The sequence below is a fragment of the Papio anubis genome, chromosome 12, assembly GCF_008728515.1.
Source record: "Papio anubis isolate 15944 chromosome 12, Panubis1.0, whole genome shotgun sequence".
Classification (NCBI taxonomy): Eukaryota; Metazoa; Chordata; class Mammalia; order Primates; family Cercopithecidae; genus Papio; species Papio anubis.
This window is the reverse complement of record NC_044987.1, coordinates 106538194-106560993: the sequence shown is the minus strand read 5'-3', so window position 1 is coordinate 106560993 and position 22800 is coordinate 106538194. Positions and strand designations below refer to the sequence as shown.

Genomic DNA, 22800 nt, shown 5'->3' with positions numbered 1-22800 from the left:
TTTATATACACTATATCATATGATAGGTATATGACATAAATATATGTGATATGTAATATATGGGATAATATTTTATTTCCATACTGATTTGTTTAATCTGATTTTCGTATTTCAATATATGCCTGATATATATCTGCATAATGTAAATTTTTTCTGTGACTCAGTATGGATGACTGTTTAGTATTTATTATATAACCTTACTAAATGTATTTAACTGAACCCCTATGAATGTATTTAGACTGGTTCTAGCTTTGGCTATTATAAAGAGTACTGCAACAAATACTCTTTCAGCCAAATATTTTTACACATCTAAGAGTGCATCTTTAGGGGGAAAAAAGGCAAACCTAGTAGAGTCAAGTAGAGCCGAGTCAGAGTTAGGAAGAAAAGTAGAAAAGAACATTCCCGTTCTAGAGGAATAAGCTCATTCATAAGTTAGAGGCATGAGAAGACACAGTAGGGTGGTCATCATTTAAGGGGTATTTCAGAATCAAGAGTAGAATCTTGGCATGTAAATGGATGACTTCACAATGTGATGACTTCACAACGCATTGTAACTACTGTTACAATGCAACAGTAGTGTATGAGCCAGGTACAGTCAGGAGACGAGTGAAGGGTTTTCAACACTGAGTGGATCAAGGAGTATTACATGCAAGAGGCTATATTTCACAGAATATTGAGGTATGAGTAAAAGGAGTCGCATGAATCAACTAAAAATGTGAGGAATGAAAAGGGAAATTTACAGTCATAGAATCAGCACGTGCTTTCAGGACACAGTGTATTTGGCTTCATCCTGTAAGAAAATGTGAAGCCACTTGAAGATTTTAACATAAAATTAGTTCCTACTTTACATGACTATGAAAATAAATTCCAGATGAAAAAGTTCCTAAACTCAAACATTTCTTTTTAAAAATTAATAGAAGATATTGTTTGAGCATATATTTATGATCTAGGCCAGAGAAAGCTTTCTGAAATGAGAGAGAAAATTCGGATCAATAAATGTGGCAGTGTAATAAATAAATTGCTTTTGAATGATAAGAAGACACCATAAACAGAGTCAGAAGACCAGTCACTGCCTGGGAGAAGGTATTGGCAACATGTGTAATAGCCAAAGAATCAGAATATAAAAAGCACTGCTACAGTATAAGAAGAAAAAGCTAAACAACCAATATATAAATAGGTAAAATGTATAAACAAAAAATTTACTGTTTATACAAACATTTAAAATACTTTGGTGGCCATCAGGGAAATGCCAATTATAGTAACAATAAGAATCCATTTTCACATATTTCACATATTGGCAAAGACTAAAGCACTTGACAATATCAAGTGTGGCCAGAGATGGGAAGTGGCGGCTCTGTCGTACACTGCTGGTGGCACAGTCAGGATGGAAAGCTCTTTGGTGGTATTTGTTAAAGTAAGTACTAACCATTTGATTCACTCACAGTTATCTATTTAGAGAACAACTAATTTAGATATTCTTAATACCTGAGAATTTCATTACATGGAAACATGTACAAGGTATTTCACCACAGAATTGTTTGTAATAAAACATAGAAGTAATCAACCAGGGGATTGTGTTGGCAACCATGGCGTATGGTGGATTACTGTACAGCAGTTACAAGAAATGAATTGTATTTTTATTTGTTAATACAGATCAATCTGAAAAACAATGTTGAGTGCAAAGTAAGTTGAAAATGATGCATCTAGTATGATAACATTGATAGAAAAACCACTAAACGTCAATAATATTTTCTCTGTGTGTGCATGTGTTAGTAAGTATTTGTGTGTGTGAAGGCAGAGAATAGTAATTTTTGGTCGTGAGAAGTAGAAGAGCAGAGGAGTCTTTTACTTCTACTTTTTATATCCTAATTTAACAAGCACAATATATCAGCACATGACTTTGTGTAATTAAAAATGGAAAGAAACCCCATAAAACAGATATGTTAGACTTTAAAATAGTAGCTTATTGATTATAAGAAAACGGCACTTGTTTTTTTCTCTTCTTTGTATTTTTGTGTATTTTTTAAACCTAAAAATCAGACAATTTAGATTTTTCTTTAGATGAAGTCAAATAAAGATATTGTGCTGGTGCCCCTCTCCTGATCGCATGAATTCCCTGTGCCCTTACTTACACCGACAATTATTTCGACTTATCCTCCTATTCAAGGCCAGTCTTTTCACTGATCCCCATGGCCCCCTCCCATCACATTACTTCCAAGACCTCTTCACTTCTCAATTATTGCTGTTTTGTCATAACTTCAACTTAATCTATACTCTTGGTTAAGCCTCTGCCAACCTAAAAGGTGGAAACTACACTCTAGGGTTAAATTATTTATTTGTTCAGCTTACAAGTCATCATAGGCAAATAAACTTATCTGATGCTTCGTTTCCTCAACTATAAATGGACATCTTATTTCTTAGGTCATGCCCTTGTAAGAGGAAAGTGTGTACGAAGATGAGTGTTGGGCAGGTGATAGGAGCCTGATAAATAAGTTTCCTTCCTTGCTGGTGAGAAAAGGGTAACAGAAGAATAAAGGTTAGAAATAATGTAATCCTCTGAATTTTAAGTAGTGTGGAAAATATACTGGTTAAGTAAAAAGAGAAGACCTGTGTTTGAGATTTTTTATTTTGCAGCTGATTGTTATGTGGCCACTGGCAAGCAACTTTAAAAAATCATTTTTTTTTTCACTTCTCTTGAATCCCTCTCCCTCAAGTGGAATTTTGTTTGAATGAACAACATCAAAATGAATGCATACTCGTATAAAAATATTTGCTATTTTTTTCTTTTGTTATTTATCAGAGGAAAGTAGCACTGTATAAGTTATGGGCTGTTCCTTCATGTACAAAGTGGTGCAGGTGGAGAAAAAGACAGTTAATTTCAAAGAAGTTTCCTGATATGTGTGAATCAAAACATTTTGGAGTTATGAATTACTGACAAGTCACTAGCTGGTTCTTTGCAGACACAACATTTTCAGCCTGATCTGTCTTTGAAAACTAGTTCACCTGCAAATTAGTTCAAAAAGTGATATACGCAATAAAATTTATTTAAAAAAAGAAGGCCAAAGAGTTTCAAGAAGACAATTTCAATGTAAATATAAGACATTTAAGACAACTAACTTGTTTGCTTATATTAAGTGGAAGCAGAATAGAATTTGGCAAAGCATGAGGGGTTTGGGTTGGACAGACTTAGACCACAATTCTCTCTAAGCCAAATTTTAGCTACTTAACCTTGAACACTATAATTAACCTTTCTGTCTCTTGATTTCCTAATTTATGAAATGGGAATATCAAGGTTATCATGTTTATTGAGCAGCAGTGAGAATTGTTAACAAATAACAGAAAGAATATAAAGTACTTTGCACATAATAAACACTCAAGTAAATTAAAAATAGCCATCATAATTATAAATACAATATCATTGTTTTGTTGGTACTGACAGTTTACTGTGAGTAGGGTCACAATTATGTTCAAATAATGAAATAGTTTAGACAGAGGTAAATTCCCTGCTTTGAGGCTCAAACAGGTAAGCACAGAAATAACTTAAGGTCACAAATCGCTGCCTTCATGGTGTAGGTCAAAGGATACAAAATTTCAGTTAGATGGGAGGAATAAGTTCAAGACATCTATTGTACAGCATGGTGACTATAGTAGATAACGATATCCTGTATTCTTAAAAAATGCTAAGAGGGTAGATTTTAAGTGTTTTCACCACAAAAAGGATAACTATGTGAGGTAATGCATATGTTAATTTGCTTGATTTAACCATTCTGATGCAGGCAAACCCCAAAATTAGGGCTTTGACCAGCTGTGCGTCATGGCTGGGGTTGTGACTGGTGCTTGGAACACAAGCCCTGCTGATCGACCTCATTTTCCCCTCAGAGATTATACACTCCTCCTTAATTTTAAAGAGTTGCAGGAGGGTGGAAGGCCTTGAGCTTGCAGTTCAACTAACTCTGAATTGTTACCATAAGAACAACAGGTGTGGTTTATTACTGCACATACTTTTCCCTGTCATGCTACTTATCTGTGTGATTGTGAAACAACAGCTTTAAATCTTCTCGGGGTTCACAAGTGTAGGTGGTGTTCTTCTCTCACACCTGCAGGGACTCATGAGAAAATACGTTTCATCCTACACAGGTGTACCCAACTAGTGACTCCCTGAAGTTTCACAGCAGCACGGGGGTATTTAACAACACCTGATAGGGGCTTTTTATTTTGGTCGTAATAGATCCTTGGGGAAGCCTCCCTTCTTTCCAGGTTTTCAGTAAGACTAAGTCCCGGATTCAAGAGGGGACTTATTCTTTTCCTTTGTGGGAAAGGGAAATGCTTTATTTCCATATTCTTGAAAGGCCTTTCGAAACTGGCCTAAGTTGATCAGATGAGTGAGCGTTCTAGGTGTCTCCTCATCAAACAGGAAATCTGAAGTTAGAAAGGGCCTTCCATAGGTTATTTCAAACGGACTAAGTTTTAGGGTTCCTCTTGGAGCCCTCCTTATGCACAAGAGGGCTATGGATTGGAGAAAAACTCAGGCCTCCCAGGTGTCCCAACAGAGTTTTGCTAATGTCCTTTTAAAAGCATGGTTGGCTCTTTCTACCTTACCAGAGGATTGAAGCCTCCAGGAGGAAGGATGACGACAGGTAATGCCCAATGCCCAAGATGGAGGAAACCTGCGGGGTCACCTATGAAGGAGGGTCCATTAGCACTTTGCAAGCTTTTTAGTAATTCAAACCTTGGGATGAAATTCTTTAAGTAAGAATTTGGACCCTTCCAATACTTTTTCTGTCCTTGCGGGAAAAGTTTCTATCCACCTGGTGAAAATCGCTGTAAGTACTAGTGAATATTGCAGTACTCTGTAAGGCAGTCTGAGTGAAATCTATTTGCCAGTCTTCCCTAGGGTATGTTCCTTGTTGTTATAAAGGTTTGAGTAGGTGGCTTCCTGGGTTATTATGGGCACAGAGTTCACAGGCCCTGGTGACCCCTTTTTCAGTCAGGAACAGTCCCTTCTCCAAGAATATTTGGGAAACCGATTTGAAGAGAGAATTCCATCCCAAATGTGAGGAGTTAGGGAAATGCTTAATTATTTCCCATTGCTCAGCCTTGGGGAGAAAGTTTACTGCTTTCTAGCAACTACCATGAGGGACTCTTTTTGTAAGCCTTTCTTTCTGTTCGTTTCATTTCCTCAGGTGCATAGTATGATTCTGCTGATATGCGTGGAGTATAGGCATTAGTGCAGTGGTCAGTGGCACTGATTTTCTTGTAGCAGTGGCCTTGCCTGCTCTGTCTGCCAGAGCATTTCCTCTAATAATAGACATGTCTCCCTTTTTGTGTCCCCTGCAATGAATAACTGCTATTTCTTTTGGGAGTTGGACAGTATCTAAAAGTTCTAAGATCTCGGTGATGTTTCATGGGGGACCCCTTAGATGTTAGTAGTCCTCTTTCTTTCTACAAGGCAGCATGAGCATGGAGCATCAGGAACCCACACTTAGAATGAGTAAATATATTGACTCTTTTCCCAGTTGGAGGGTCCTTATTAGAGCAATTAATTCCACTTTTTGAGCAGAAGCCTGGGACGGTAAAGCTTTGGCCTTAATAACTTCTTCTTGGTTAACTATAGCATTACCTGCCTTCTTTACTACTCCTTTATGAATAAAGCTACTCCTGTCTGTAGACCACAAAACATCAAAGCTATCAGGGGCTCATCTTTAAGGTCAGACCTGCTAGAGTAGGTCTGTTTCATGGTTTTCACATACGAGTGGATGAATTGGGGATCTGTTTCTTGGGATGTGGAGTCTGGGAACAGGGTAGCAGGGTTTAAAACTTAACATACCTTAAAGGTAACATCTGGGGATGTCAAGCAGAGGGGCCTGATATTTAAGTAACTGGCCTCCTATTAGCCATTGATGTCCTTTTGCCTCTAGAACCTTCCGTACTTGATGGGGAGGTCTTAACATCTAAATGGTGCTCCAAGGTAAATTTACTGACTGTTTCTACCAATAGAGTGATGGTGGCCATAGCTTGCAAGAATCCTGGCCATCCAGCTACCACCTGTTCCAGCTGTTTAGAGAAGCCACTCGTCTAGGATTATTCCTGAGCCTTGAAGTTAGAACACCCAAAGTTGTCCCTTGTTTTTCAGTCATATAGAGGGTGAAAGGTTTTTCTAAGTTTGAGAGTCCCAAAGCACGGGCTGTTCCCATCTTTTCTTTTAAGGTTAGAAATGCCTGTTGGCAGGTTCCATCCCAGTTCAAAGGCTCATGATCATTCCCTTTTAGACCTTCATAGAGTGGTTTTGCTATGAGCCCCAACTCAGGAATCCAAATCCAGCATAATCCAGTTATTCCCACAAAGGTTCTTAACTATTCCTTACTCTGAAGGGACTGAAGTGCCAGGATGGTCTCTTTTTGTTTCTGGGCTAGGGTCCTTGTCCCAGGAGGGAACATGTATCCCAAGTGTTTAACATTTTGAACAGAAATCTAGGCCTTGTGCTTGGGGTGGGCGACACACAATACCCTTGTTTTCTCCCAAAATGAAGGACCTGAATTGTACTTTTATCAGAGTATTTCCTAGTAGGGCTGGAAATTAATAGGTCGTCTACATATTGTAAAATGGATCCATTCTTTAACTATAACTCCCTTAATTATTTTGTCAATGCATTCTCAAAGAGATGAGACTGTCCCTAAGACAGACAGTCCAGGTAAACTGAGATATAGCATGAAGGTTGGGATAGTCCATTCAAAAGCAAAAATATACTGGGAGGTCTGGGTGTAAAGGTATGTAAAAGAAAACACATTTAAATCTAATACTGTGAACCAATTAGCATCTTCAGAGACTTGGGTCAACATTGTGTAAGGGTTAGGAACTATTGGGTAGACAGGGACTACTACCTCATTAACTGTCCTCGGGTGTTAAATCTATATTTTCCATTTTCTTTCTTTACAGACAGGATGGGGGTGTTACATGGGGACTGCCAGGGTTGTAGTAGTCCATACTTTAGAAATTTTGCTATCAGGGGTTGTATGACCGATTGTGCTTCAGGTCTCATGGATATTGTTTCTTCCATGGGTAACCAACATTGGGCTTCAAGGTAACCTGGACTGAGGGTACATTAACAGCTCTACCAGCAACTTCTATTTCCCAGAGGGGTCTACTTGAGAAGTAACATGCAGTGGAAGCGAGGTCTTTTATTTATCTGTCTGTATTAAGGTAGGCACTTAGAGCCCTTTGTGGCCCATTGCCTTATCATAAGGCTCCTCAAATTGAACTGTGGCCTGTAATTGGGAATGTAAGTCTCTTTCCAGTAAAGACATAGGGCACTCAGGTTTAAAACCTATGGTCCTGCACATTGTAACCAAGGCAGTGGGTGAATCTCCTAATTCTTGGATATTAATCTCTGTTATGGCATAAGAGCAGGAAGACACTGGCCCTGAGAAATGGGTCAGAACTCTTACCCAATAAGAACTGTCTTCTTACCTACCAAATCAGGAGTTAGCCAAGGCTCCTCTGTGGAGATGGCAAGATGTCCAGTGGAAACCATGGAGGACTTTGGGCCCCTTCAATCCTCTGTTCTCTCAGCCTTTATGAGTGTGGGTGGCCGAGGCTTTCTCCAGAGCCTGAGGAAGTCCCTTTCCCAGTGGCCCTCTTGCTTACAGAAAACACACTGGCCCAGGGGACAGCAAGTCAGGGACTCTCACTTGGACATTCCAGAGGCTGATTTCGTGACACTTTCTCAGAATGGGTAACCCTGAGGTGGCACGGAGTTTAAGACAGCCACTAACAATTGTGCTTTTTGGCTATTTCTTTGGATTTTCTTCACTTCCTCTGCCTTGCCCCTATTGTTGTCTACTCCAAAGGCCGTGTTTAAGAGTTGCCTCTTGGGTGTTTGAGGTCCTATTTCTGCCTTTTGTAGTTTCCTCCTAAGTCAAGGGCAGATCAAGTAATAAAATGCATACCTAGGAGAGCTTGCCCTTCCCAGGAGTCTGGTCTGCATTAGTATCTTTCCTGAGTGCCTCAGCCATACTGTCCTGAAACAGAGCAGAATGTTCTTCTTTCCCCTGAGTTACTTCTGTAACCTTGTCATAACTGGCTTAACCATACACTTTTCCATACCTTCTATTAAATGAGTTTCCATGTGATTTCTGCATTTGAAATCTTGGGAACCCCTCTGGCAATGCCACTGAGGTCCAGGTCTGGAACTGCATCTCCCTCCACATGATAAATGGCATGGCTTTTGTTTCAAGCAGTTACTCCATCTGCGTATTCATGGGCAGTACCCAGAATCCTTTGTTTCTATCTTACGGTACAGCAGGTGGACAATAATATTTGCAAGTCTTGTCAAGTTAAGTCAAAGTATATGGTCAATTTAACAAACTCCTCTGTAAACTTCCCTGGATCCTCCAAAAATGGGCCAAATTTCTCCTTGCATAAAGTCCAATCAGACACAGAAAGAGGCACATGTACTCTGATTGGTCCCCTATATCTGTCAGCGACCTCTTGCAATGGACACAGGTTCAATTTTAGGGGCTGATATGGGGCCTCACTCCTGGTGGTACTGGTTGGGCTTATTTTCTCAAGCAGCAGGGGTATAGGTTGGGCCTAATTGGCTAAGCGGGAGGGATGTCTGATGACCTTAGGTGAAATCCTGCACTGGAGAACTAGTGGGACTCCCCTCAGAATCAGGGAACCGAGGAGGCTCCAGGGGGCATGTGGGCCTCCTAGGGAGAGCATCTAGGAGGGTATCATCTAGGGAGTGCAGCTTCTTGGTATCTGGAAGTAACATGAGCCAGACACATCCTGCAGCTCTCCCTTAAGTGAGGGTTCTGTTTAAGGGCTGTAAACACCCGTACATAAGGGTCCTCTGTCCATTTTCCTTCCTTTTCACAGAATAAGTCCAACTGTAAAATAGTATTATAATGTAAAGAACCATTTTTAGGCCAAATTTCTTGGTCTTCCAATTTGTATTGGACCCAAATGGTATTGCAGTAGGAAATGAATTTCTTTCTCTTGAAGCTGTCTAATATGAATTTGCTCCAACTGCCTAAAAGGCACCCTAGTGGTCAGTTTTTCGGGATGCTCACCATCATCCCCGTGTCTAATGAGTCTAGTGAGAGCCCAGTTATCTTCCCTTTTAAATTCTCACCTTTTTTTCTCAAGAAAGGTCAGTGGGGAAGTTGTCACCAGTTCCGGCAAAGAGGGTGTACGTACAGTTAGCAGGGTGTGATGAAAGTGAATTATGAGATATGAGTGAGCAGTAGAGTGATGACTGCATCCACTGGCAAATGGAATACAAGAAAAGAGGTGTTGTAATAAGCAAAGTATAGAAGGAGAGGTGAAAATAGGGTGACAGCAAAAAAGAATGAGTTGATCTCCTTTGCATGAATGAAGCTGGAAACTATCATTCTCAGCGAACTAACACAGGAATGGACAACCAAACACCTCATGTTCTCACTCATAAGTGGGAGTTGAACAATGAGAACACAGACATATGTAGGGGAACATCACAAACCAGGGCCTGTTGGGGGGTGCGGGGAAAGGGGAGGGAGAACATTAGGAAAAATACCTAATGCATGTGGGGCTTTAAACGTAGATGATGGGTTGATGGATGCAGCAAACCACCGTGGCACATGTATACCTATGTAACAAACCTGCACGTTCTGCACATGTATCCCAGAACTTAAAGTAAAAAATAAAAAATGATAGTTGAGAAAATATGGGACAGAAACCAGTAATTTCTGTCAATAAAATTCTTGGTTTTTTTTAACCCCCACCCCCAAAAAATAGGGTGACAGGATTCTCATAGTCTGAATTCCACAAAAAGGGAAGAAAGCATTTTGGTTGAGGAAAAAGAGGGACTAGAGGAGGCCGCTGGAAATGGTGATATGACAAAGACCAAGACTGCCTATAGGGTGGGACTCTAACCCACAATCCTAGAGGGAATGTAAAAAAATCCAGAGTGCAATGGGGGACCTCTCAAAATAACAAAAGAAACAAACAAGGCCTGAATAGAAACAATCCTCTGAATAGGAGGGTGAACAAAGGGGACACTCTCCCATCCATGAAGGCCAAATGGTACCAATTGGTCTTAATTTGGGGTTCAGGTAAATGTCTCCCTCAGATCCCTTCAGCTTGTTAGTCCCTTTGTAGTCACCAGGAAAGATGATGCAGATGAACCCCCAAACTGTGGCTCAGCCTGGGAAGTTTCTTGGCTTTGTGCCAGAAAGAATTCAGAACAAAGTAAATTTATTAGAGCAACAAAGTACAAGAAAATGGCTGTTCCATAGACAGAGCAAGGTTTTCCATAGGCAGAGTAGCGCTTGTTGCTTGCTGGCTAGCTATATTTATAGCTACTCCTTAATTATGGTAAGTAGTAGGTGGTTATTCACGAATTTTCTGGAAAAGAGGTGGAGAGTTTCCAGAACCTAGGTTTCCTCCTATTTTAAACTGTATAAGGTAACTTCTGGGCATTGCCATGGCATTTATAAACTGTCAGGGCACTGTTGGGAGTGTCTTTTAGCATGCCAATGCTTTATAGTTAGAGTATAATGAGCAACGAGAGTGACTAGAAGTCGCTTTCATTGCCATCTTGGTTTTAGCTGATTTCAGTCAGTTTCTTTACTGCATCCTGCTTTGACCAGCAGGGTTGTGACTGGTGCTCGGAAAGCAAGTCCTGCTGATCTGCCTCAATTCCAGAATGTATACATATTTTAAAACATCATGTTGTACATGATAAATACATGCAATTTTATCTGTCAGATAAAATGCTAAAAAAAGAAATTCACTGCTTCCAATACATATAAAATATAAAGTGAGTGCTCAGGTCAGGACTTTATTCACAGAAAGTGCTTAATAAAAATTAGTTATAATCATTATCACAATTGGCATTATTCTTGTTTTTATATTATCCTATTTCTCATTCTGTTTTTCTTGGGAACTACAACTACATTTTAAAAAAAATTGTACTTTAAGTTCTGGGATACATGTGCAGAATGTGCAGGTCTGTTACATAGGTATACATGTGCCATGGTGGTTTGCTGCACTCATCAACCCGTCATCTACATTAGGTATTTCTCCTAATGCTATCCCTCCCCTAGCTCCCCACCCCACAACAGGCCCCATTGTGTGATGTTCCTCTCCCTGTGTCCATGTGTTCTCATCATTCAGCTCCCACTTATGGGTGAAAACATGCGGTGTTTGGTTTTCTGTTCCTGTGTTAGTTTGCTGAGAATGATGGTTTCCAGCTTCACCCATGTCCCTGCAAAGGACATGAACTGATCCTTTTTTTATGGCTGCATAGTATTCCACGGTGTATATGTGCCACATTTTCTTTATCCAGTCTATCACTGATGGGCATTTGGGTTGGTTCCAAGTCTTTGCTGTTGTGAATAGTGCTGCAATAAACATACGTGTGCATGTGTCTTTATAGTAGCATGATTTATAATCCTTTGGTTATATACCCAGTAATGAGATTGCTGTGTCAAATGGTATACAACTACATTTTTAAAGGATACATTTAATTTTAAAAAACATACTGTTGCTTGCATGTATTTACAAAATAGGCACTGATAGGAAATTATGACAATGCATTTATTTTTAAAAAGGCATTGTATGCAAGATGTGACCTGATATAAAGTCCTGAGAACACAGAAAATGTCCGTATCTGGTGATGTGCAACTCCATGGGTTAGAAATGCTCTCCTGAAAACATGTTTCTGGGCTCTCCCACAGGAACCACAAGCTCAGTACAGAGACAGATCTTCTGGTCCCTGACACTGACTCTTCTTTCTCCTTCTTTCAGAGGACCAGAACAGGATGGGATCTTTCATTCTTCAGAGCTTCTAAACTTAGTTCTGCTCAGGCATCTCCCAGTGGCTCCCACCAGCTCTCTCATTTGTAACTGCAGAGACATTGAAGAGTATTTTCATCTCAGAAGAGAAAGTAAGTGATGGGATAGACTTTAATTTCCAAAGACCTGGTTGCTGGCTCCAGTAAGTGTCCTAGGTAAGAAAACAACCTACCGTTGTGCTGTCTGTATGTGTAAATGGATGACATTAATGTTAGATTTTGAAATGCAGTGGTCTGAGACAGACACTGAATCCTGCTGTGCCTGTGGGGACTGAAGAAGAGTAGTGATGTTCTTCTTATCGTTTGTCAGGAACTGCAGTTCGCTGCACACCTTAGACTCCGGTGACATTCCTGAAGGGTATTCAGTGTGGGAGCAATTTTTATGACTTTTCAGCTGACTCATGGTTTCCATTTAAATTATTTAATTATCATAATTGAGAAAAAAATGTAATGTTATTTTCCTTTTACTGGTGAAGGAACAAGTAGAGAGGTGAAACGATTTGCTTACATTTATAAGGCTAATTAATGCGGTGACCAGGTGAGAAATCAAGTCTGTTTGATCCAAGGTTCTTAATCCCTAACTTCAAAGCATCTGACTATATCTGAATCTTTTAGCATTTCATTGCATTCATGGTATGGATTCTTTTCTATAATCTAGATTTGTGATCACTGTCATCCAGTTTCATGACACAAACTTATTTCTATGTCTCTGACAATTTCCTATGACAGCTGTTTAGTTTTCAGAGCTTTCTTTTCCTTTGCTGGCATCTAAACCTGATTTTAATGTACAGATTTTTTTGCCTTCACTTTATTGTTATTTTTATCAGTTACATTTATCAATTCTATTTCTTTTGCTCCAGTCAATAATACTTTCAATTCTTGCCGGGTGCGGTGGTGCACGCCTGTAATCCCAGCACTTTGGGAGGCCAAGGTGAGTTGATCACCTGAGTTCAGGAGTTTGAGACCAGCCTGGCCAACATGGTGAAACCCTGTCTCTACTAAAAATACAAAAATTAGCTGAGCATGGTGGTGTGCACCTGTAACACCTGCTACTTGGGAGGCTGAGGCATGAGAATCTTTTGAACCCAGGAGGCGGAGGCTGCAGTGAGCTAAGATCATGCCACTATACTCTAGCCTGGGTGACAGAGCGAGACTCTGTCTAAAAAAAATACTTTCAATACTTTTTGTAGATAATTGTATACTATAGAGAATGGAGATATAATTTTTTAAAAGTAAGTTTTCATGAAAATGCTCTTTTTAGCCCTTTCATATATAGTTGTTTGTCCTCTTATAAAATAAAACTTCATTCTAGCTGTAGTGCTGGGTATGAAAGGTGTCAAGAATGTTGCTGTCAATCTGTTTCATACCCACAAGCAGGACAACAATATAAATTTTGTGAGCCCTTGAAATTTTGCCCTTGTAAGTTCTTTCCTCCATAAATAATGTTAAAAATTATATTTTATGAGTGTATTGGCATAAAGAGAAATATAATCCAGTTGTACTTAGATTATATTCATTTTCTTCTTCTTCTTTTAAAGAAATTAAGCATTTCAAGGGCTCCTAAAAGTATCATGGGCTGTTGGCACTACTACTGGGCCTTAATGAATATATCAGCGTAGTCTACTATATGTCCTCCTAATAAAAATTGATGGAGACAGGATAAGATAATTGACTGTCCCAGGTTTCATCGATCAAGAAATAGAATAAATCTCTATAAAATATCACCAGATATTCTTGCCTAAATGTTTGTGTCATAAGACTTATTTATTATCAGTTTTCATTATTTGCTTCCAGAGCTTCTCAATGACATTTTTCACTTGCTTATTTTTGAGGGTGTAGATTAAAGGGTTCAACATAGGTGTAAATAGGGTGCAAAACACAGTCACAGCTTTGTCAGTGGGGAAGGAGGTTAGAGGTCTTAGATACAGGTATGAACAAGGGACAAAGAATAAGATGACAACAAAGATATGAGAGGTACAACTAGACAGAGCTTTGTGACGCCCTTCAGAGATATGAGTCCTTAGGGAGCACAGGATGATGACATAGGAAGCAACCAGCATGGAAAAAATGAGGAAACACAATGATCCACTGTTGGCAGCTATCAGAGGCCCCAAGGTGTGAGTGTCTGTGCAGGCCAGCTCTAGAAGAGGTACTAAATCACACATAAAGTGGTCGATGACATTAGGGCCACAGAATGGTAACTGGGCTATGAACAAAGTCTGGATCCCTCCATGCACAAATCCCAGAATCCCAGCCACCCCCATCAGGAATCCACACATAGGTTGACTCATGATGGTTGCATAGTGCAAGGGCTTACAGATGGCCACATAGCGGTCGTAGGCCATGACACTTAATAAGATGATCTCAGCTGCCGCAAAGAAATGTTCTGCGAAGAGCTGAGTCATGCAGCCATTGAAGGATATGGTGTTCTTTTCAGAGATCAAGTCAAAGATCATTTTAGGGGCTATGGAAGAAGAGTAGAAAACATCTATAATGGACAAATAGGACAGAAAAAGGTACATGGGGGAATCCAAGGCTGGGCTGATGAAGATGATGACTGAGATGAGCAGGTTACCTGCCAATGTGATCAAGTAGCTGATTAAAAACATAATAAACAAGAGTTTCTGCAGTTCTGGATTGTGAGTGAGGCCCAGCAGGATGAATTCTGTTACATTGTTCATGTTTTTCATAGCTCAGGTTGTGTGTATATGGCCGATCTGAAAAAAAAAACCCAGTATTTCTGAATGATGATATTTTAAATTCAATACTAAAATATTTCATCACCTCTTTAGTCCTGGTTTTCGGGGGTGATGGAGCTACATTGCCACTCTTTTGCAGAGCTGTAAAGAGGAACAGAAGATTAGATTTCTCCTAATTCATAGATTAATGAAATAGTGATAATATCTTACAAGTACCACAATAAAACAAGATCTTGTTATAAATATTGACTTCCAAACTTCCTTTCTGGCTCTAAAATTTCACATACGGCTTTCTTTCATTTTTGGACAGGACAAATCTTATCAATAACAAATGTTTTGAAATTATACTTTCTTTTGTTATGGTTATTTATGGGTATATGAATCCAGTATGTATATTAGATACTAATATGCATATTAGACACTAAAGTGCAAAGCCTTACTAAATCTAAGCCGCTGTGTTCTGTGATCTATTGTCCTTTTCTGTCATATAAATGCACATGTACACAGATAGAGACAGAACTGCAAATGGAGATATTTTTCTTTTGGAATGCTGGGTAACTATCGCAATAACAACTCATTGAGGATAATTCATTCAACATCCCTGACTGTTGCATCCATCCCTATAAATGACCCTTATTTTTCATGCTCACTCTTTCTGCATCTTTAATTGTGGCTATGTAAATGGTGCAAAGTTATAAAATGTAATGATATTTCATAAATACATTTTCCTCTTGGTTGGATTTTTATCACATGTAGAATTATACACTGGATTAGATATATTTCCCCACTCACATCTTAACAAATGGAATTAAATGAGTCATGATGTTTTTCCCTGAGTTTTCTATTGGCAAGACAGAAATGTTAGGGTCACCTGAGATAATGCAGTTTTCTCTTTTGGCATAAGTTTGGTCAATTAAGATGAACTTGTAGTTTTCATTGCTAACTGCTAAACAACTGGAAATTTGTATTGCTACCTGAAAACATTGAATATATATAAGAATGTAGATATTTTTGAATAATCCCAAGAGCTTCAAGAGTAAGTACATGTTGTTACAAAAAAACGTAAGATATTTTATTTCTTCTCCTCCCCCTTTTCTCCTTCTTTCCCTAACCCCTGGCAAAAGTGTAACCACATAGTTTTCCTCAAAAATTTCTAGAAACAGAAATCAGTCAGCATCATGACCTCTGAACTTCATTAAAGGTGAGTAAAAATATCTTTGGTTTTCAGGAAAACTCAGTTGCTAAGTTGCTTCCTCTTTATTCATGGCTTCTGTAGATGGTGACTATATGGTTAATCATTCTTAATGGATTTAATTCACCAATTCTAACTTCAATGTAGCAATATGGAAGTCACGAAAAGGGGAAAAACATTTCAAGCATGACAAACAGAAATCTACAGAATTAGTGCATTCAGTGAGACATAAATGTTAACCATAATATTTTAAAAGTGACTTCAGTAGTTCTTAGCAGCATCTGGTCTGGCAACTTTTTTTTTTTTTGAGACGGAGTCTCGCTCTGTGGCCCAGGCTGGAGTGCCGTGGCGCGATCTCGGCTCACTGCAAGCTCTGCCTCCTGGGTTCATGCCATTCTCCTGCCTCAGCCTCCCAAGTAGCTGGGACTACAGGCGCCCACCATCGTGCCCGGCTAATTTTTTTTGTATTTTTAGTAGAGACGGGGTTTCACCGTGTTAGCCAGGGTGGTCTTGATCTCCTGACCTCGTGATCCACCTGCCTCGGTCTCCCAAAGTGCTGGGATTACAGGCGTGAGCCACCGCGCCCGGCCTGGTCTGGCAACATTATGCATAGACTTTTCTGTTGATATTTTTATGTCAGTGTGTCCAAATTCATTTTCAGAGAAAAATACTAAACTTTAAGTCGGGTATGTAATGACAAAGGCTACTTCACTGAAAACAAATTGGCTAAAACAAGTTAATCTGCTTAAAATTTGGGAGAAAAGATTTAGTTTTCACTGACCTGGATCTAGCTGATTGTGGATTCCTCCATTTTAGATTGAGTGCGGTCACTGCTTTCTTCTCCTGCAGGCGTGGAACACGGCCACAAATAGACTCTACCAGCTGACAAGTGGGATGTTGGAATTCTCTAGATGGCTCTCTCAATTCTGACGTTTCCGTTTATTTTGCTTTCCATTGTCAGTCTGAATTTACTAAGAAAACAAGCTGTTTCAGTTAGAAAACTTCATTATCTCTAGGATTTAGTGTCTACTCACTTCCTGGGTTTCCTATGAATGTATAAGCCAACCTTCAAAATATATCTATTTTTCAGATCTCTTAGGACTATATTCAGTCCAAATTAAAAACTAGGAATAATGCAAAATTCTTCAAATTTGGAAAATGCAACTATAAAATGAATAAGTGAATCAAATCCACCTGATTGGATATTGTTTTCTCAAATCTATTCTGATGAAATTTTGCTTTCTTGAGTCCCGGAAAAATGTGGTAAGAGAATTCCTTTTATTTCTGATTCAAGTTCTTCTTTCAATTCTGTTTTCTTAGAAACCCACTAAGCTCAGGAGTGGTGTCCCCCAAACACATCTTCATCTTTTTGGTTCCTGTCTCTGCTGCTATCATTTGCACACAGGGCCTTTTTTGTAATTCTTTCTTCACTGGCTCTAGAGAAATCTTTAAATAGACTATCACAGACTTCAGGATTTGGCAATGCATTGACGTTTCAAGTACCCAGAGGATTAGTAATTGGCCTTGCTGGAATGTTTAGCAAAGCAATAGTCAGGTCCTTCATTTCCTCTCACTTGGCACCCACAAAAGTCATTAGTGGCTGGTTTTAGAAATGCAGTTGAACTTGGGTTAAAGACATGTCTGTGGCTATTGTTTAGGATAAGATTTGGAAACCTTCATTATAGGGCTGTTTTGTTAATTGTGGCATTGTTGAGCCTAGCCTAGGATATGGGGTGGTTTTAGGCAAAGGTCAGAGTTTAGAGAATACATTTTTTTCTGAACCCATGTCTGGTCTAAGTAGTATGGTTGCTCTGAAGAATGGGGAATGCCGGTATTCAAGGTCATGTGTCTGATTACTCTCGGAGATTGTGAGATTTTTATTAATGACTGACCCAGGGGACTTACATGGCAGGTTTTCCAACTACCAAAGATTGGTCAATTTAAAGTGACAGAGATACTGACTTCCTGTAGGATGATTACAGAGAAGACATGTTCTCATGATGAATTCAAGAGTATGTATTTTTTCTTTCTGCCCCAAGACAGAATGGTGTGACTTGGAGTAGGTACCATCCTTTCCCACATTGCCATTGAGAATCAGTGACACTCAGCCAAGCACTCATGTATGATGACATCCAGAGGTGGAGTATAGAGACACTCTAGAAGAAGGCTCTGCTACTATCTTCTCTCCTTCAGCTTCTGAGGCGATGAAGAACTGACTGCAACTTTGCATGAAATCACCTTTTCTGCTCTCAACTTTTGGTTTCAAAACAAACTGACACACTCCCAAAGTCCGGGACCAGAAAACAAAAACAAAACTTTCCTCTATTCTCAATAGAATGGGGCCTTATGGACTGTCCTGGAGCGATTCTCCTACCTCAGTCTCCTGAGTAGCTGGGATTACAGATGTGTGCCATCACACCCAGTTAATGTTTGTATTTTTAGTAGAAACAGGGTTTCACCATGTTGGCCAGGCTGGTCTCGAACTCCTGACCTCAGGTGATCCACCTGCTTCAGCCTCCCAAAGTGCTGGGATTACAGGCATGAGCCACCGGGCTCGGCCTGGATGTGTTTTTTTTTAATCCCTTCCATCAGTCTATATCCTTTAAGTGGAAAATTTAATCATTTACATTAACAGTGGACATTGATATGTTTTTGTTTCTGTTATAACGGTAATTGTTACCTAGTGGCTTTGTAGTTTCAGTTGTGTAACTGCTTTATGAGACTCATAAATTTTATACTTTTGCAAGTTTTTATGATGGTGAATGTGTTAGACCATTCTTACATTGCTATAAAGGAATACCGGGGACAGGGTAATTTATAAAGAAAAGAGGTTTAATTGACTCACAGTCCTTCAGGCTGTACAAACATAGCATTGGCATCTGCTTGACTTCTGGGGAGGCCTCAGGAAGCTTTTACTCATGGTGGAAGGTGAAGTGGGAGCAGGTATGTCATACAGTCAGAGCAGGAGCAAAGTGGGGGGAAGATGCCACAGACTTCAAAATAACCCAGTCTCATGAGAACTCACTCACTATCATGAGAACATCACTAAGTCATGAGGGATCCACCTCCATGACCCAAACTTTCATTAGGCCCCACCTCCAACATTGGGGGTGATATTTCAACATGAGATTTGGGTGGGGACAAATATCAAAACTATATCATTCCACCTCTGTCCCCCTCAATCTCATGTTTTTGTCACACTGCAAAATACAATCATTCCTTCCCAATAGTCCCCCAAAGTCTTAACTCATTCCAGTATTAACTCAAAAGTATGAAGTTCAAGTCCAAAGTCTCATCTGAAGATTAGTTTCTTCCATCTACAAGCCTGTAAAATCAAAATGGGTTATGTACTTTCAAGAAACAATAGTAGTACAGGCATTGGGTAAACATTCCCTTTATAAAAGGGGGAAATCAGCCAAAAGAAAGGGGGTATAGGCCCCATGCAATTTCAAAGACCAGCAAGGCAGTCATTAAACTTTAAAGCTCCCAAATAATCTCCTGTGACTCTATGTCCCACATCCAGTGCACACTGTTGTGAGGAGTGGGCTCCCAAAGCCTTGGGCTGCTCTGCCCTGTGGCTTTTCCATGCTGATGTTGCAAGCTCAACCAGTCTGGGTTCTGGAAGGCAGCAGCTCCCTTCTTATACCTCCACTAGGCAGTGCCCTGGTAGGGACTCTGTGTGGAGCCTTGTTAGAGGTTCTCTATAAGGGCTCCACCCTTGCAGTAGGCTTCTGCCTGGACATCTAGGCTTTCTCATACGTTTTCTGAAATGTAGATGAAGGCTGCCAAGTCACCTTCACTCTTGTACTCTGTGTATCTGTAGACTTAATCCACATGGAAGCTGCCAAAGCTTATGGCTTGTGCTCTCTAGAGTGGTAACCAGAGCTGTGCTAGGATCCCTTTGAGCTGTGGTTGAAGCTGGAGCAGCTGGGATATGGGGAGCAGGGTCCATTGCTAGAGAGGTAGTATGATCTTTTGGGTGTGTCACAACACTCTTTTTTCCTATGGTCCCAGAATTCAATGCTGGTTCCTTTTTGGATTTACTTTTATTTGGATGGAACTTTATTCCTTTCTTAAGGGTGTGACTGTAGGATATATTGTGTAGGGCCCTTTAGCTTCTGGGTACTTCCAAGGGGCCAAATCTACGAATTTTTTGATGATAGCCTTAGTGTAATGGTTTTCTCAAATACTGTTTTTTGTAGGTGGTAACAACAGTCAGTTGGGCATGTGAGAGGGATCACTGCCTCCTGCAGAGATCAGCAGGGGGAAGTCTCTTATTTTATTCCCCAGCACTGTGGACTTCTGTCAGCAGGGATAGTATTGGGTTGTTTAGTTTTACCTGCAGGTCTGTAGGTGGCACTTGTGATACGAGCCAGCTGAGCACTGTGTAGTTGTGTGGGCAGTTTAATAAGCTGTGCAGGTTGACTTCCAAGCCAGTAGGTGGCATTTCCAGGAGAGAAGTAGCAGTGGGATTTTTCCTTGGATTTTGTTCATTACAGAAGGTCTGGGTATCCTATGTAAGGGGTGGGGCCATGGACCTCCCAGGGCTCCCTGTCCCATGCTCTGCTGCTGCAGTGGTTGGATGGGGCAAAGCCAGGCATGGTTGGGTCTGGGAAGTCATGGACCAGGCTCTCCAAGGCTGGTGCAAGTGCTGATTCTGCTGTGGGTTTGGGGTCAGGTCTCAGGCTACTGGGGCAACCCTCCAGGGAGGGGGCAGAGGCACTTCTGCTGCATCAAAGTACCTTCATGCTAGGGGGAGGGGTGGCCATGAATCAGCAGCTGGAAGTGGCAGTGGGATCTGCTCCTTCCCCAAACCTCCAACCCCATGGGTTTCCCTACAGCATCAGGCCACCAGCAGCTGGCTAGAACCACTAGGCCCATCCTAAGTTATCTGGGTTCAGATGTCAAAGCCTACCCAGGCCATGAAACTCCCTTTCTGGGGCAGAAACCTTGAATCTCAGGCCACACTCTTCCTGGTCTGGTCCTGCCAGAAGGGAGGCGTACCCCAGCTCCTGTACTTACAGAATGAACCCACACACCACCTCTCCTCTCACTTCTGACTCTAGGGGCTTAGATCACATCAAGAGCAGATCACAGATCTCATCTGCATGCTCCTGGATGACATGCTTGAATTGTGCAGGGGATAATGGGACTGAGCCAACAGCCTTGTCCTCGGGGTCCCCTGGACTCAGGTTCTGGATGTGATAGGGGAGGGCAGCTGGTCCCAGCCACTGGAGAACACTCAGGTAGAGGGCAACAGTGGCTGCACTGTGAGCCTGCCACTTGGAAGGAGTGGTCCTCTCTCCCATGGAATGGCTAAGGCAGGCAGCTTTGGGAGAGACTGGCAGCAGGCATGGGGTATGTGGTCCAAATGACCTCAGTCCCACAGTGACAGTGGAACCTCTCAGGCGTGAGAGCACCTGGCCTCCCCTCTCACTACCTGGCCCAACAGCCAGCAGTGGTAGGGGCAGCCTCAGGGCAGGACAGAGATCCTTGGGTAATGGGCTCCCAGAATGGCACCATGCTCCAGCTGCCCAGTGCTTGGAAGTCTATGAGACGCCATGTAAGATTGAGAAGCACCTGTGCATGATCTCCAGACAGCTGTCTATGCCAGTCTGGAGGCCTATGGGGGTTGAGGGACTCTCCTGTAGCTACTATTGTAGAAGTCTGCCCCAGGAATGTGGAGCTCTGGGGTTCCTTCACTTCCCCCTTCTTTGGGTCTGGGGCAGCTCTTGGCTCCTACCAACCCCAAACAGGCAGCCCCATGTCTCCTTCCTTCCTTCACCCTCAGTGTCTCCTGTTGCCTCTTTGTTGAATTCCAGTGCTCTTTCTCAGACGATCTATTTAAAGTGTGAATATCTACTTGATATTTTGGTTCCGCTCTGTGGAAGAGGTACACCCCATCTGAATCTAGTCAGTCATCTTGTAGTTGCATATTTTTTAATTGTAAGTTTTTATTACCATGTAGCATCTCATAAATGTATTAGTTTTAATAGTTTATAAATTTTGATTTGCTACACACACAAAATTGTTGTATGCAAATAATGACAGTTTAAAATTTTTCCTAGTCATTTTTATAAATGCCACTTATTTCTTTCCTTTGCCTTATTGCCCTGGTTAGATTCTCCAGCACAATGTGGAATAGATGTAGTTATAATGGATAGTTTTGCATTGTTCCGGACTCTCAGAGTAAGTTTTTAGTATTTCTTCATTAAGTACAATGTTGTCTGTAGGATGTTTGTTAATAGGCTTTATCCTACTGTGGAAGTTCTATTCCTAGTTTTCTTAGACTTTTTAAAAATCATGAACGTAGGTTAAATCTTATCAAGTTTTTTCTCTATTTATTGAATTGATCACATTTTTTTTCTACTTAATTTTATTCATGCAATGAATTATATGAATTGATTTTTTTTTTTTTTTTTTTTTTTTTTTTTTTGAGACAGGATCTCACTTAGTTGCCCAGGCTGGAGGGCAGTGACACAGTCACCAATCACTGCAGCCTTAGCTTCCTGGGCTCAAGCGATCCTCTCACCTCAGCCTACCAAGTAGCTAGAACTATGGCGCATGCCACCACACCAAGCTAATTAAACTTTTTTTTTTTTGGTATAGATGGGGGTCTCAGTATTTTGCCCCAGCTTGTCTTGAACTCCTGAGATCAAGCGATCTGCCCACCTCAGCCTCCCAAAGTGCTGGGATTACAGGCGTGAGCCACCGCATGTGGCCATGATTTTGAATGTGAAATCAACATTTCATTCCTGGGACAAAACTTACTGGCTCATGATACATTATTATTTTTATATATGGCCATATTTTATTTGCTAAATATTGGGTTTAGAATTTTTGTGTCTGTGTTAATGAGAGATATTTATCTGATATTTTTTCTTGTAATGCCCTTTTCCATTTTCTCTAATCCCTGAAAACATTGATATAAAATTGGTAGTATTTTTTTTTTTTTTTTTTGAGACGGAGTTTCGCTCTATCGCCCAGGCTGGAGTGCAGTGGCCAGATCTCAGCTCACTACAAGCTCTGCCTCCCGGGTTCATGCCATTCTCCTGCCTCAGCCTCCCAAGGAGCT

At 40.7% G+C, this 22800-nt stretch overlaps 1 protein-coding gene and 1 long non-coding RNA gene across 6 annotated transcripts; one reads left to right on the top strand and one right to left on the bottom strand.

Moving 5' to 3' along the window:
• Positions 1-553: 553 nt before the first annotated feature.
• On the top strand, positions 554-16679 carry LOC116269770. Of its 3 annotated transcripts, none has more exons than XR_004177550.1 (4): positions 554-678; positions 11788-11927; positions 15658-15734; positions 16575-16679. It is a non-coding gene; the product is annotated as an uncharacterized LOC116269770 (long non-coding RNA). The 3 variants fall into 3 exon arrangements; XR_004177552.1 differs by having other exon boundaries at positions 16542-16631; XR_004177551.1 differs by having other exon boundaries at positions 556-678; positions 15691-15734; positions 16575-16678.
• On the bottom strand, positions 11445-17743 carry LOC101014831 (olfactory receptor 4C45). Of its 3 annotated transcripts, none has more exons than XR_004177549.1 (3): positions 16507-17743; positions 14619-14674; positions 11445-11886 (listed from the first exon to the last, which is right to left on the bottom strand). XR_004177549.1 is itself a non-coding variant. In XM_031653554.1 (2 exons), exon 2 carries the CDS (start codon positions 14522-14524, stop codon positions 13595-13597), a length of 930 nt encoding a protein of 309 aa, XP_031509414.1. In that variant the 5' UTR covers positions 14525-14551; positions 16507-17743; the 3' UTR covers positions 12955-13594. The 3 variants fall into 3 exon arrangements, 1 of the variants encoding a protein (XP_031509414.1); XR_004177548.1 differs by lacking the exon at positions 14619-14674 and adding an exon at positions 14410-14551; XM_031653554.1 differs by lacking the exons at positions 11445-11886; positions 14619-14674 and adding an exon at positions 12955-14551.
• Between the last annotated feature and the right edge of the window lie 5057 nt (positions 17744-22800).

Excerpts from the sequence above, each read along its gene's own strand:
- LOC101014831 (XM_031653554.1), bottom strand. The coding sequence starts at position 14,524 with ATGAAAAACATGAACAATGTAACAGAATTCATCCTGCTGGGCCTCACT.